This window comes from Budorcas taxicolor, chromosome 15 (genome assembly GCF_023091745.1).
Source record: "Budorcas taxicolor isolate Tak-1 chromosome 15, Takin1.1, whole genome shotgun sequence".
NCBI lineage: Eukaryota > Metazoa > Chordata > Mammalia > Artiodactyla > Bovidae > Budorcas > Budorcas taxicolor.
The window spans coordinates 23,195,837-23,210,315 of record NC_068924.1 but is presented as its reverse complement, the minus strand read 5'-3'; the positions used below and the strand labels follow the sequence as shown (position 1 = coordinate 23,210,315).

At 47.1% G+C, this 14,479-nt stretch overlaps 1 protein-coding gene across 9 annotated transcripts in view; it reads right to left on the bottom strand.

The window, feature by feature from the left end:
• NCAM1 (neural cell adhesion molecule 1) overlaps positions 1-14,479 on the bottom strand; it is a 364,422-nt gene that overhangs the window by 56,803 nt on the left and 293,140 nt on the right. For all 9 annotated transcript variants that reach the window (XM_052653336.1, XM_052653337.1, XM_052653338.1 and 6 more), the window contains exons 3-7: positions 13,902-14,120; positions 11,757-11,900; positions 11,228-11,365; positions 10,029-10,146; positions 9,438-9,604 (exon numbers count right to left, since the gene is read on the bottom strand). In XM_052653336.1, coding sequence (XP_052509296.1) covers positions 9,438-9,604; positions 10,029-10,146; positions 11,228-11,365; positions 11,757-11,900; positions 13,902-14,120 — 786 coding nt within the window. The remainder of the gene's footprint in view (positions 1-9,437; positions 9,605-10,028; positions 10,147-11,227; positions 11,366-11,756; positions 11,901-13,901; positions 14,121-14,479) is intronic.

Below are 14,479 nucleotides of genomic sequence, written 5' to 3'. Positions count from 1 at the left end.
TGTTAAGTGTTTTTGTTGAAGAGGAGGTTTTACAGAGGTAAAATAAAAGTTGCATTTCTTTTCTGTTAAAAATCACAAATTGAAAAGTTAAAAAAAAATCAGGCAAACAACTGAAATCACTGAACTCACAGGCAGTCTGGGGTCTGAGGGCAGCCCCAAGAAAGTTACGTGGACACTGTGATCCAGACAGTGCTTGTGGATATTGTCCTGCCCCACAGCACTTTGTCCTGGCAGCAAAAGTTAGAAGACAGACCAGGGACAGTTAACATCTATGAAGAATATCTACAATCTATGAAGAATATCTGGTCTTGGTGACTCCATTTCCAGATGGTCATAAAGGTTGTCCTGTATAAGTCTTTAGAACAAGGCAAAATATATTCTTCCTAAAACATGATTAACAATGGCTAATTTTGTATGGTCTAGAGAGGCTGTTGGAAGGAAGGCAAGCTACTCACTGTTAACTTAATCCTTTCTGCACCCCAGAAGCAAGCTACTCTTGTAACTAACTGAAGTCTTAGAATACTGCCTTGGAAACAGGCTGCTGCTAAGTCACTTCAGTCGGGTCCAACTCTGTGCAACCCCATAGACGGCAGCCCACCAGGCTCCCCTGTCCCTGGGATCCTCCAGGCAAGAACACTGGAGTGGGTTGCCATTTCCTTCTCCAATGCATGAAAGTGAAAAGTGAAAGTGAAGTCGCTCAGTCGTGTCCGACCCTCAGCGACCCCATGGACTGCAGCCTTCCAGGCTCCTCCGTCCATGGGGTTTTCCAGGCAAGAGTACTGGAGTGGGGTGCCACTGCCTTCTCTTGTCCTAACTGGGGCATTCTTGAGAGTGAAAGGCATGCTGTAAATAATTACGCTGGGACAAGGGGCATGATTGAGCAGACAGGGACAGGTGTGGAATCACACTACTCAGGAAAGAGTCCCTCCTTCTGCACACCAGCATCTAGAAGAATCTCTTCAGGGTTTATCTGTGAATGGTACTTGCACCGTCTTAATGAACCTCTGTTGTTGGCCCTTGACTTTGGATCTCTGTTCTGTTCTTTACCTGCCGCCATGCGATTTAATGCCTTAGACTGTTCCATTGCACCTCTCCCCACAGGCCCCCCTGTGAGCACAGCTGTACTTGTGAGTTTTCTAAGCATGCATGCTTTCCCCACCCAGCACATCAATGACTCTGCACCTGCCACTGAGGGCCAAACTTGTCCACTCTCACTCCAGCCCAGGTGCCTGGAAGTCCGAGGAGGGCTCCAGGGCCTCTGCTTCCCTGCCCTGAGATGCTGGGTGTGACCAGGTGCCCTTTCCTTCAGGCACCTGTTTGTCTTTTGCTGTAACTCATATGGGCTGCTTTGGTCCTAGGGGGTCAGCTAAGCAAAGCTGAACTTGCCTCAGTCCAAGCCCAGAGAGCAGCACAGCCCTCGAGAACATTGGCAGAAGCATAATAAGTATCTGTAGAGACAAAACTGCTTCTTCAGAAGGTCCCATGGCAGAAGCAGTGGAAATGCACTGCCAAGTTTAAAGGAGATAGGATGGGCTTAGATAAAAGAGCTTCTGGTTGATAACTAGGGTAGCGCATGCTAGAACACATCCCTTTCTTAGGAAAAAATGGTATTGCTTAGGACAATTATGGTAGTCCTTAATTTAGATACGTCCCTTGCCAGCCCTTCTTGAAGCCACAGTTCTGTGCATCTTCACTGTCTAAGCTGCAGGCTTCTTTCCTCTTGTACCTCACCACTGTGACTCTGCTGCTTTTTGGAAACCTACTCCATATCTCCCCTAATGCTGGTCCCTGAGGACAAGCCAGAAGGCCAAGGAGCGGGGAGAAAGGGGCTGGAGAAAGATGAAGTTCCACCAAGTTAGCCCCACCTCACCTGGCTCCCAGGTCCTGGCACTGATCTCCTAAACCCCTGGGAGAGGCTGGAAGGAGGAGGAGAGAAATGAGCTCAAGAATGTGGGATGAAGAGAGAAAGGAGGGCATATATGGGGACCAGGTTACTCCAAGGAGGCCACGTGAACTGTGCTCAGGATGTTGCAGCCGAGTATGGACCTGGATTAGACATCCGCTGCTAAAACTGTTCAGTCACTGAGTGTCTGACTCTTTGCGACACCATGGACTGTAACCCACCAGGCTCCTCTGTCCTCCACGATCTCCCGGAGTTTGCTCAAATTCGTGTCCACATCGAATATGGATTAGATATACACGTCTGTTGAGAGAGTCAATTTCTAGGCAGGTTGATAGGAAGTCCGGGGTCCCTGAGAAGGAGAAAGGGGTCTGGGGCTCTCAAAGCAGAGATATGGGTCTCAAAGCAGAGATGAAAGAAAGTGAAAAAGTGAAAGTGAAGTCGCTCAGTCGTGTCCAACTCTTTGCGACCCGTGGACTGTAGCCCACCAAGCTCCTCCATCTGTGGGATTCTCCAGGCAAGAATACTGGAGTGGGTTGCCACTTCCTTCTCCAGGGGATCTTCCCGACCCAGGGATCAAACCCAGGTCTCCCACATTGCAGGCAGACGCTTTAACCTCTGATAGGGGTCTGGAATTCTCAAGGAGGAGGAAAGGACAAACATCTTTTTTCTCTATATTCCTTAGTCTTAGTCACATAAAATGTTTTTTTCTTTAAGCTGATGATTACACAACAAACAGCTTAAACCCTGTACTAAGGATTATATAATAACAATGTTTCCTGCTTGAGGACAGTTTCTCCTTTCTGAAAACCTTCTGGCTAATCCTGTTATCTTAAATTATAATTATCATAAATTATGGGAGTGGGCCTAGTAAGATCTTTACAACCTTGAGACATTCTTTGACACGACTGAGCGACTGAACTGAACTGAACTGAATAACTAATTAAAAAAGCATATAACTCCCTTGCTGACACTAGCAAGGGGTGGCACGCTCTGTCCCCCTTCTGATGTCGATGTCAGAAGCTTTCTCTGTCCCTTGTTGTACTTTAATGAAATTCTGCTACACAAAAGCCCTTGAGTGATCAAGCCTGGTCCCTGGTCCCAGAGTTAAACCTTCTTCTTCGGAGATCACAAATCCTATACCGTTCACCATAAGCTATCACTAGGATTGTCTTAACTTGTCTCTGCAGGAGTCACTCACATCTCTTTGTTTGCTCTACTGGGCTGCCGAACAAACATTCTCTCAGCTGTAGTCTCGGGGAAAAACTGTGGTAGTGGAGTGAGTGAGTGTGAGTGTGTGTGAGAGAGAGAGTGTGAGTATGTGTGTGAGTGTGGGTGCGATGCAGGAGGGAGTCTGTGGGGAGGGATGAGGGTGGAAAGACAAACTGTGCTCTGCCACAGCTGCTGCATCCTATCTGTTCTGCCTGCTTCCCTCCTTCCCTGGACCTTACCCACCCTCTTCCCTCCAGCATGGCCTCACCCGGCCCTTGACGCTGCCCACTCCTCCCTGGGGCAGCCATCACCACCGGAGAGGCCTGGAACAGAAGCGAAGATCTGTCCTTGACTAGCAGAGTTAGAACTGAGTGTATGGCCACAGAGAAATCACGTGAGCCATGGAGGGAAAGGCAGAGTCCACTAATCAAGAGCCACTTCATACGGAGGTCGGACGTGATACGTGCTAAACTGGGTTGCGTGGAGGAGTGATCACCATCGCTAGCCCAGAGAATGGACACGAAAGCTTGGATTTGAGTCCTGGTTCCTTGGGTAGGACACCTAATCACTCTGTGCTCAATTTCCTCATTTGCATAATAGGGATAAAAATTAAATCTCCTTTGTAGGATTGTGATGAGGTTAAAAGAGCTCATTTATGGATAGTACCTCTCACAGTGCTAGGCACATTATACGTACCCACTTTCTGTTGGGTACTATTATTATCATTACCTTATGGGGCTGCTATCTAAAGGAATTTCCTGAAGACAAATGGTTACATGTTTCCACATGCATCTCCCTGCTATATAGATCATGCTTCGTTCCTATAAAGCTAATTACGATTCCCTCATTTACTCAAACACTGGCGTCTCTTTTATGCCAGCTGATGTTCCACTGAGGATGCTGACACTGAGGGTAGGTCTGTGAGTGGAGCAGACGCAGTCCCCATCCACAAGGACTGCACCTTAAGCACACGGGCTCTTCCAGCCTCGGTGCCTGTGCAGTATGGCTTGAAAGGCTCATCCACCCCTCCTGCATCTGGGAAACTCCCACTTGGGAAACGCATCACCATCTTGGAAGACTTCCCTAACTCCTGTCACACCAGACCAGACAACAAATCTTTTTCTGTAAAACACTGTGCATACTGCTATTTCTTGCTGCTCTTCAGTTGCTCAGTTGTACCCCAATTTTTGTGACCCCAGGGATGCACACCAGGCTTCCCTGTCCTTCTCCATCTCCTGGAGTTTCCTGAAACTCATGTCCATTGAGTTGGTGATGCCATCCAACCATCTCATCCTCTGTTGTTCCCTTCTCCTCCTGCCCTCAATCTTTCCCAGCATCAGGGTCTTTTCCAATGAGTCAGTTCTTTGCTTCAGGTGGCCAAAATATTGGAGTTTCAGCTTTAGCATCAGTCCTTCCAATGAATCTTCAGGGTTTATTTCCTTTAGGATGGACTGGTTTGATTGTCGTGCTGTCCAAGGGACTCTCAAGAGTTTTCTCCAGCACCACAGTTCAAAAGCACCAATTCTTTGGTGCTCACCCTTCTTTATGGTCCAACTGTCACATCCAAACATGACTACTGGAAAAGTCATAGCTTTGACTAGACAGACCTTTGTCAGCAAAGTAATGTTTCTGCTTTTTAATATGCTGTCTAGGTTGGTCAGAGTTTTTCTTCCAAGGAGCAAGCATCTTTTAATTTCATGGCTGCAGTCACCATCTGTCCCCCCAAAATCACTGTTTCCATTGTTTCCCCATCTATTTGCCATGAAGTGATAGGACTGGATGCCAGGATCTTAGTTTTTTGAATGTTGAGTTTTAAGCCAACTTTTTCATTCTCCTCTTTCACCTTCACCAAGAGGCTCTTTAGTTCCTCTTTGCTTTCTGCCATAAAGATGGTGTCTACATTTCTGAGGTTATTGGTATTTCTCCTGGCAATCTTGATTCCAGCTTGTGCTTCATTCAGCCCAGCATTTCACATGATGTACACAGAAGTTAAATAAGCAGGGTGACAATATACAGCCTTGACGTACTCCTTTCCCAATTTGGAACCAGTCCACTGTTCCATGTTTGGTTCTAACTGTTGCTTCTTGACCTGAATACAGGTTTCTCAGGAGGCAAGTATGGTGGTCTGGTATTCTCATCTCTTAAAGAATTTTTCACAGTTTGTTGTGATCCACACAGTCAAAGGCTTTTGCATAGTCAACAAAGCAGAAGTAGATGTTTTTCTAGCATTCTCTTGCTTTTTCAATGGTCCAACGGATGTTGGCAATTTGATCTCTGGTTCCTCTGCCTTTTCTAAATCCAGATTGAACATCTGGAAGTTCTCAGTTCATATATTGTTGAGGCCTAGCTTGGAGAATTTTGAGCATTACTTTGCTAGTGTGTGAGATGAGTGCAACTGTGGGGTAGTTTGAGCATTCTTTGGCATTGCCTTTCTTTGGTACTGGAATGAAAACAGACCTTTTAGTCCTGTGGCCACTGCTGAGTTTTCCAAATTTGCTGGCATACTGAGTGCAGCACTTTCACAACACTATCTTTTAGGATTGGAAATAGCTCAACTGGAATTCCATCATCTGCCCTGTCTTTGTTTGTAGTGATGCTTCCTAAGACCCACTTGACTTCGCACACCAAGATGTCTGGCTCTGGGTGAGTGATCACACCATCATGGTTATCTGGGTCATTAAAATCTTTTTGTACAGTTCTGTGTAGTTTTGCCACCTCTTCTTAATATGTTCTGCTACTGTTAGGTCCATACCATTTCTGTCCTTTATTGTGCCCATCTTTGCATGAAATGTTTCCTCGGTATTTCTAATTTTCTTGAAAAGATCTCTAGTCTTTCCCATTCTATTGTTCTCCTCTATTTCTTAGCACTGATCACTGAGGAAGGCTTTCTTATCTCTCCTTACTATTCTTTGGAACTCTGCATTCAGATGGGTATGTTTCATTTTCTCCTTTGCCTTTTGCTTCTCTTCTTTACTCAGCTCTTTGTAAGGCCTCTTCAGACAGTCATTTTCCCTTTTCGCATTTCTTTTTCTTGGAGATGGTTTTGATCACTGGCTCCTGTACGATCTTATGAACCTCTGTCCATAGTTCTTCAGGCACTCTGTCTATCAGATCTAATCCCTGGAATCTATTTGTTACTTCCCACTTTATAATCATGAGATACTGTTATTATGAACTCATTATAATGGGTTGTTATAAAAAATTTTATGATTATCTGTATTAGCCTATGAACGCACTGATGAAAACAGAGTGTATGTTATTCATCTTTGTAACCTTGGCAATGGCTGGACTTATGGCAGGTACTTAGATGTTGGAAACCAGCACCATTTACTATAATTTATAGGCTTATATGGAGAAGGCAATGGCACCCCACTCCAGTACTCTTGCCTGGAAGATCCCATGGATGGAGGAGTCTGGTAGGCTGTGGTCCATGGGGTCGCTAAGAGTTGGACACGACTGAGCGACTTCACTTTCACTTTTCACTTTCATGCATTGGAGAAGGAAATGGCAACTCACTCCAGTGTTCTTGCCTGGAGGATCCCAGGGACGGGGGAGCCTGGTGGGCTGCCGTCTATGGGATCGCACAGAGTTGGACATGACTGAAGCGACTTAGCAGCAGCAGCAGCAGCACAGGCTTATATAGGGGCTTCCCTGGTGGCTCAGAGGTTAAAGCGTCTGCCTGCAATGTGGGAGACCCAGGTTTGATCCCTGGGTTGGGAAGATCCCCTGGAGAAGGAAATGGCAACCCACTCCAGTATTCTTGCCTGGAGAATCCCATGGAGGGAAGAGCCTGGTAGGCTACAGTCCATGGGGTCGCAAAGAGTCGGACACGACTAAACTACTTCACTTTCACATAGGCTTATGTTTTTATCTCTCTCTTTGTGCTTCTTGGGGTCAAAAGACCTTATCTTACTCATTTCTGTAGCCCTTCTGTCCAGCAACAAGGGTGCTCAATAAATAATTACGAAATGAAGGAATACATGAACAAACGCATCTGTCTTTCATTTAGAAAAACTAAAAATCAGAGTGACTGAGAAAACCACAAATCAAGGAGACACATGTTCCCCAAAGTTCACTGCAACACTATTTAAAATAGCCAGGACAAGGGAGCAACCTAAATGTCCACCAACAGATGGATGGATAAAGAAGATGTGGTATATATATATAGTGGAATATCACTCAGCAATGAAAAGGAATGAAATTGGATTATTTGTAGTGATGTGGATGAACCTAGAGTCTGTCATACACAGTGAAGTGACTCAGAAAGAAAAAACAAATATTGTACATGAACGCATATATATAGAATCTAGAAAGATGGTACTGATGAACCTGTTTTCAGGGCAGGAATACAGACGCAGATATACAGAAAAGACACAGGGTGGGGCAAATTAGAAGATTAGGATGGACATATATACACTGTCGTGTGTAACACAGAGAGCTAGTGGGAGTGCTTATAGCGCAGGGAGCTTGCTCAGTGCCCTGTGATGACCTGGAGGCGCGGGATGAGGCGGGAGAGGGAAGTGCAAGAGGCAGCGGATATATGTCTACATGTACCTGATTCTTGCTGTCGTACAGCAGAAAGTAACACAACATTGCAAAGGAATTCTACTCCAGTTTAAAAATTGTGAAGTGAAGGAATGTATTAACAAATGCATCTGTCTTTCATCTAGAAAAACTTAAAATCACAGTTTGAGGTAAACTAATCAAAATCAGAGAAAACACTGTCAAGAATATTTTCTAAGAAATTTAGTTGCACTCTCAATTTCGACCCAACTGATAACCTGTTTCTAAGTCCAATTGTCATTAATGAATAAGCAGGATTCATCCAGGATAGCAGAAATGCTTGGTTTTCAAAGGTCTGTGTTTACAAACATCAATGCGTTCTCCTTATTAAGCTAAACAAGCAGGTCCCAGGCAAGGCTCCCCAGGCACATGTGCCATAACCACCAGCGAGCTGCATGCCTCAGGGATGCCCCTGCAGGGTCTGTAGTCTGGCAGCACCATCTACACTGGACTCCCTTATCTGTGTTTTTAAAAAAGATGAGCAGACAGAGCGGAAAGTCACTAGGTGAAATATCTCTCCACCGCAAATTCGTTTTTCAAAGTCAGGTCAAAATGCATTTCAGCTCTGAGTGAATGGAAGTTAACTGAGTTTACAGAGACGAAGTGAGGAGAGAGATAGAGCTCCTTTTCATGACTTTTAGGTCAGGGAAGGAAGAAAGGGAGACAGAGGAGGCAGCCACTTGGTCACTAACACTGAACAAGGGCCTATTTATCATGGGCTTCCCTGGTGGCTCAGACAGTAAGGAATCTGCCTGCAATTCAGGAGACCCAGGCTCAATCCCTGGGTGGGGAAGATCCCCTGGAGAAGCGAATGGCTACCCACTCCAGTACTCTTCTCTGGAGAATTCCATGGACAGAGGAGTCTGGAGGGCTACAGTTCATGGGGTTACAAAGAGTCAGACATGACTGAGCGAGTAACATTTTCACTTTTTTTTTTTTTGTTTTCACTTATTATGGAGTCTGGCAGTGTCTGGAGGGCCAGAGATAAAGTGATGTAGAAGGCAGCTGGTGCTCTGCCATCTTGGAGTTCACATGCTTAGTGGACGCAGGAAAAGCAATCCCCCAAACCAGTATGTAAGCGAGATCAGTTCAGGCAGGGAGAAGGGCACTGCAGAAGAGGTCAGTGGAGTGGGTGGGGGCAGCGATAAGGGAGCTGCGTGGGTCAGAACAGGGAGGGCAGGGTTCACTGAGAAGGTGATCTGAAGGATGCGCTGAGATCTGGATAACGGATGAGCAGAGGGCAGCTTGCGGGGGATCTGGCAGAATGAGATTTCAAGTGGAAGAAGCACCTGGAGCAACGTCCCTGAGACAGGGAACACGCTTAGTGTGTCTGAGGGAGAGGAAGGGGGCTTCCGGGGCTGGAGAGCTGTAAGTGTGGAGGGATGATGAGGTTGGGGAGGAAGTCAGGGTGAGCTCAGATATAGCGTCTTGCCCCAAAAGAGGAGTCTGGATTTTATGCCTCTAACAGGAAGCCACTGGAGGATTTGAAACAGAGGAGCGGCATGTAAGGTCATTCTGGCTACTGTGAGTGGGGGAGGCTGCTGAGGGGGACAGTGGGGAGAGGGGGGATCAGGTGGGAGGCCGTCTTATTGACCAGGTGAGGACCAAGATGGCCTGGACTCGGGCTGAGGCGGTGGGAGCTGGAGAGAAGCGGCTGCTTTGGGGGCAGCTTCCCAGGCCAAGTGGACAGGGTCTTGCTGATGGACGGCGTGTGGTCAGAGAAACCGTGGCAGAGCAATGACCTCGACTGCACTGTCCTTACCGAAGACCTTGAGGTGGATGGACGCGTCCTGCTCGCCCGCCTTGTTCTCGGCAATGCAGACGTACTCGGCCTCGTCGCTCTTGTCCACCCTCCTGATGGTCAGCTCGGAGCTGTCGTCGCTGAACAGGTACTTCTCGTCCTCCTCATTCTCTATCTGCTCCCCGTCCCTGCCAGGCACAGAGGCGGGAAGGACCGTGATTCGGATGACAGAGCTAAGAGGTTGATTTTTAGATTGTTTCTATAAAATGCAGACTGAATGCATGTGGATGACTGAACTTGCACAGAAAGTTAAGACGTTCAATTCTATTTCTTTCTGTGTGATTCCTTTAACCAAATCTCCGATTTTGCCTAAGGGCTGCAAATGGCATCCTCCAAAACTCCAAAGAGGGTCTCTGATTCTGCCCCACAAACTGAAAATGGAGGAATCCAATGCACACACAAGGCAAGTGGACCTTACTGGAAGTCCACTCTGCCCTCGGAGCTGACGGCTCCCAGCTTCCCACCCCATTCCCTTGAAACCCCAACACAGAGTAGGCCCTGCCAGCTCTCCTTCTCCACTAGCTGGAGAGAAAGGCTCAGCCAGTTTCTTACTTTGTCCAGCTCATGGTGGGCTCTGGGAAGCCTTCGGCGTTGCACACGAGGGTGACGGACTGGCCGAGGTTGGCGGTGGCATTCACTATGCTCTGTCTGGCCTGGACAGTGGGCGGCACTGAAGGAAAGAAGGGCTGTCAGTGGTGGCTGGGAAAACTTGAAGGGACTCAGTGGCCTGGAGGAGAGGCACTTTTGGGGGACCCCAAGTCAGAGGCTCGGGGGTCTTGGGTAACTGCCGAGCTTTAGTGTAAGGGGTCTAAATGCAGGCGTGCACTAAATAATTACTGTAAACTGGATAAATAATTCACCCACAAGCATGCATTAGTGTTTCCCAACAGTACTTAGTACTGTTATATGTATAACAACATATAATAATATTGCTTTTCAATAATACAGATTTAGAAGCTATATTACTGTTTTCTTTATTTTAAAGTGGTATTCAATTTATAGTAGCTATTTATCATTATATATTTTCTCAATCAATGCACACCCATCTGAACAACTACCATGATTGGCAGAACTTAACATTTAAAGGGGGGCTCTTGATATTGGAAAAAGTTGAACATTTTGGTTCCCAGTGATTAAATGGTTAATACCAATGTGAAATGCACTAGGTCACCAAAGAGTGACATTTCTCTTGGATTGTCCTAAACAACTTTGTGCACAAACTGGTTTTTACCAAAGGAATGAGAAAGAGAGTTTGGCAAAAAATACATATCAATATCCAAAACAATTCAACCATGATTTACTTATTTTCTCAGTACTGACATTATAATTTCCTCTAAACATCTTGTAAATGTCAGATCGATTCCACGGGTGGGTTTATTTGACACTGCAAATTAAGATTCATAAACGCACGGATGGACTATGATTCTGACTATTCTGAGGCCTGAACTGATGATAAAATTTTCTCTGAACACTGAACCAGGGGACGGACTACAACGTTTTGGTAACATTAAGGACAGTAAAGGATAAGGAAGAATTTATTAGGAAGCACGGGGCAAATTTCTGGTGTTGCGGGATAATGAAGGACATTCCAGAATTGCACTGGAAGTCCCCATAGGTGAGGGAGACCCAAAAGGCGTGTCTTTACAAACAAACAAACAAATAAACAAGGCAGAGGACGGGGGTGCGCTGGGGGAAGGGGTGGATGAGCCAAGGCGGGGCCGTGGAGGGAGCGGAAGGCTGGGTCTCCTTACCATTCACGATGACCTGAATGTCCTTGAAGTTGACCTCCCCGCGGGCCAGGATCCTGCCCTCACAGCGGTAAGTGCCTTCATCTGTTTTCCTGATGCCCCGGATCTGGAGGTAGTTGTTGGCCAGGACTATGAATCGGACTAGAAAAGACAGGAGGCGGGCTTGTCCCAGGATCAAAGGACGGGAGCCTGCAGGCAGGGCCCTGAGCCTTGCCTTTTTCCTACCTTCAGTCTCATGGGGGAGGGTGGAGGGCTGGGAGTGGGGAGGGGCTTTATGCTGAAATAAGATCATACGTCCCTGGCTCCAACGCTGAGCCAGGAGCAGAAGTCTGCAGGAAATCTGTATTTTTCTTTGGAGAGAAAGTCAAGTGCCTGAATAGACAAGCTATAGCCACGCAACCGCTAACCTGGAAACGGCATGCGGTTCTGGGGCACTGGAGTCTGAGTTTGGGGTAGGAGCCTCAGTAGCTGGCGGAGGTGGGAATGCTAAGGGGCTCGGAAGGCCAGGGGAAGGGGCGGCTGCCGGTCTCACCATCTTTTTTCAGGATGACATCTCGGCCTTTGTGCTTCCAGATGATGGTTGGGGGGAGGGAGCTGACCACATCACACACGATCACGGCATCTTCTCCCTCCCTGAACTCCTGTGGGGTTGGCGCGTTCTTGAACATGAGCTTCTCTGAAAGAGGGGCCAGAGGAGAGTGAGGGAAAACAGTGGTTCTCCCACAAAAATCCCTTTTCGCTGGTGCCTTACCGCTTGGATTTGAGTCCATATATGCAGCGGTACCCAACAGGGTCCACCCATCACTCGGCCAAACATGCAGGCAAAGCAGATGGCACAAGAAGGGGAATACGTTCAGCTATGTTTGGCAATTAATCCCTATTCAGAGTGCTAAATTTATCACACTCTGTGCAGAAAAGGGTCAAAGAGGGAGAGGTGGGTCCTTACGTGTGGATGGAGCTAATGGGACACAACTCACAGGTAGATTGAACTGGTAGGACATCCACCCTACAGTGAATAGTAGGATCAGTCCTTTCTCTGTCCCCTAGTCTGTCTGACACCCCAACCCCAGCCTATCTATGGCAGAGAGAATTTTGAAGACTAGAACAGGAAAGGCAGGCTTATGGCAATAAATACTGTGGCAATCAATACTGTTCCATTAGCGGTCACCCACCATTACCTTGGCCAACAGGACTGACGCATGATAATAAGATAATGAGATGCCACCTTTAGACTGGCTTCAGCGGCGATGGGAACCACCTGCTCTGAGCGTCACAGTGCTCAGATAATAACCCCTCCCACCCCACTGAGCCTTTGTACTCCACTGCCAGCAGGAAAGAGTGAAATAACAGGGGTAAACTGAGGTGTGAAATAGTCAGCCAACACTTGGGGAAGGGCGAGGGGAACACACACCCTCTGGGAATGGTGTAACGTGAATTTAGAGAGTCGAGGCCAGGGCGAGGTAGCTGTGACCAGCATGGACACAGCTGTGAGTCTGGAGTTGGCCAAGGATCCTTTAAAATCACACTGGATGGAAGACGGGATATATGTGTACACATGGCTGATTCACTTTGCTGTACAGCAGAAACCAATACAACAGTGTAAAGCAGCTATACGCCAATAAAAAAATGAATTAAAAAAACACAAATCCCGATATAACCTACATATGTGTTAAAAAGGCATTAAAATATAACAAGTTTTTAGAAAACATACTGAAAAAATATTTTTAAAATTGTCCTTTAGTTTTAATTTATTTATTGTTGGCTGCACTGGGTCTTTGTTGCTGTGGGGGCTACACTCTCATTGTGGTGTATGGGCTTCTCATTGTGGTGGCTGCTTTTGTTGCAGAGGACTCGTATGAAAAGACCTTGATGATGGGTAAGATTGAGGGCAGGAGCAGAAGGGGACGACAGAGGGTGAGATGCTTGGATGGCATCACCAACTTGATGGACATGAGTTTGGGTGGGCTCTGGGAGTTGGTGTTGGACAGGGAGGGGTGGTGTGCTGCAGCTCATGGGGTCGCAGAGTCAGACACAACTGAGGGACTGAACTGAACAGGTTTTCGAGTGTGCAGGCTTTAGCAGGCTAAGTTGCTCTGCAGCATGTGGCATCTTCCGCTACCAGGGAATGAACCCACATCCCCTGCACTGGCAGGCAGACTCTTAACCACTGGACCACTACGGAACTCCCTGATTAAAATCTTATTTGCACAGACTGTGTGCGCGTGTGCTAAGTCGCTTCAGTCGTGTCTGACTCTCTGTGACTCTGTGGACTGCAGCCCGCTAGGCTCCTCTGTCCACGGGATTCTCTAGGCAAGAATACTGGAGTGGGGTGCCACGCCAGGGAATCTTCCTGACCCAGGAATCAGACCCAAGTCTCCTACATCTTTTGCACAGGCAGGCAGATCCCTTACCACTAGCACCACATGGAAAATGTTTGTATAGAGTACCTCATGAAATAATAAATTTAGTTTGAAACCCCCCTGCCAAAAAAAAACCCACCAAAAATGAGCAAAAGAACCCACATTGGAGCTCTTATCTTGATGCAGAAAAGACCTACAGAAAAGTAGAAAAGAGCCCGGTCAAGCCCTCTATTCCACCCCACTCTCTGCTACCCATGTTGTCTTCCCGGCCAAAAGAGAGGTCAGGGAATACAGAAGGAGAAGGAAGGGGGTCTTACGGAAGATCTTCACGTTGACCGTGGCCTCTGACTCGGTGCCATCCTCCGCGGAGACCACGCACTTGTAGATGCCGGCATCATCGATGTTGGCGTTGTAGATGGTGAGGGTGGAAGAGGAGTCATCGTTCCATACCACCGAGATCCGCTGCTGGTTTGGGGTGAGCTTCTCTCCGTTGGGGGAGAACCAGGAGATGTCTTTATCTTTGGCATCTCCGGCCACTAAAAAGGGAGAGATAATTTTCAAATCACTGACACTAAAAAGACAAAGACACCTCCAGGAAACAGTAGGTAGCTGATAGGAGCTACTGAGCAAGAGCTCTACTGAGGGGGGAGGTGTGCGTGTGCCTGTGTGTGACCACTCACGTTGGTCACTTCTGCATTAACTTGCTATGTATTAGTATTTGGAAAGAACTCAACAAACATTGGTGCTGATATTTCTCATAGTGGCCTAGCCCTAGTAAGGGAAGAGATATTTGTTGAGGACCTACTGTGTGCAGGCACTGAACTAGCAGCTTATAGCCTCGCAGAATGGGGGGCGAAGGGAGTTCGTATCCAGGATCTGAGCTCAAGCGCTAGTT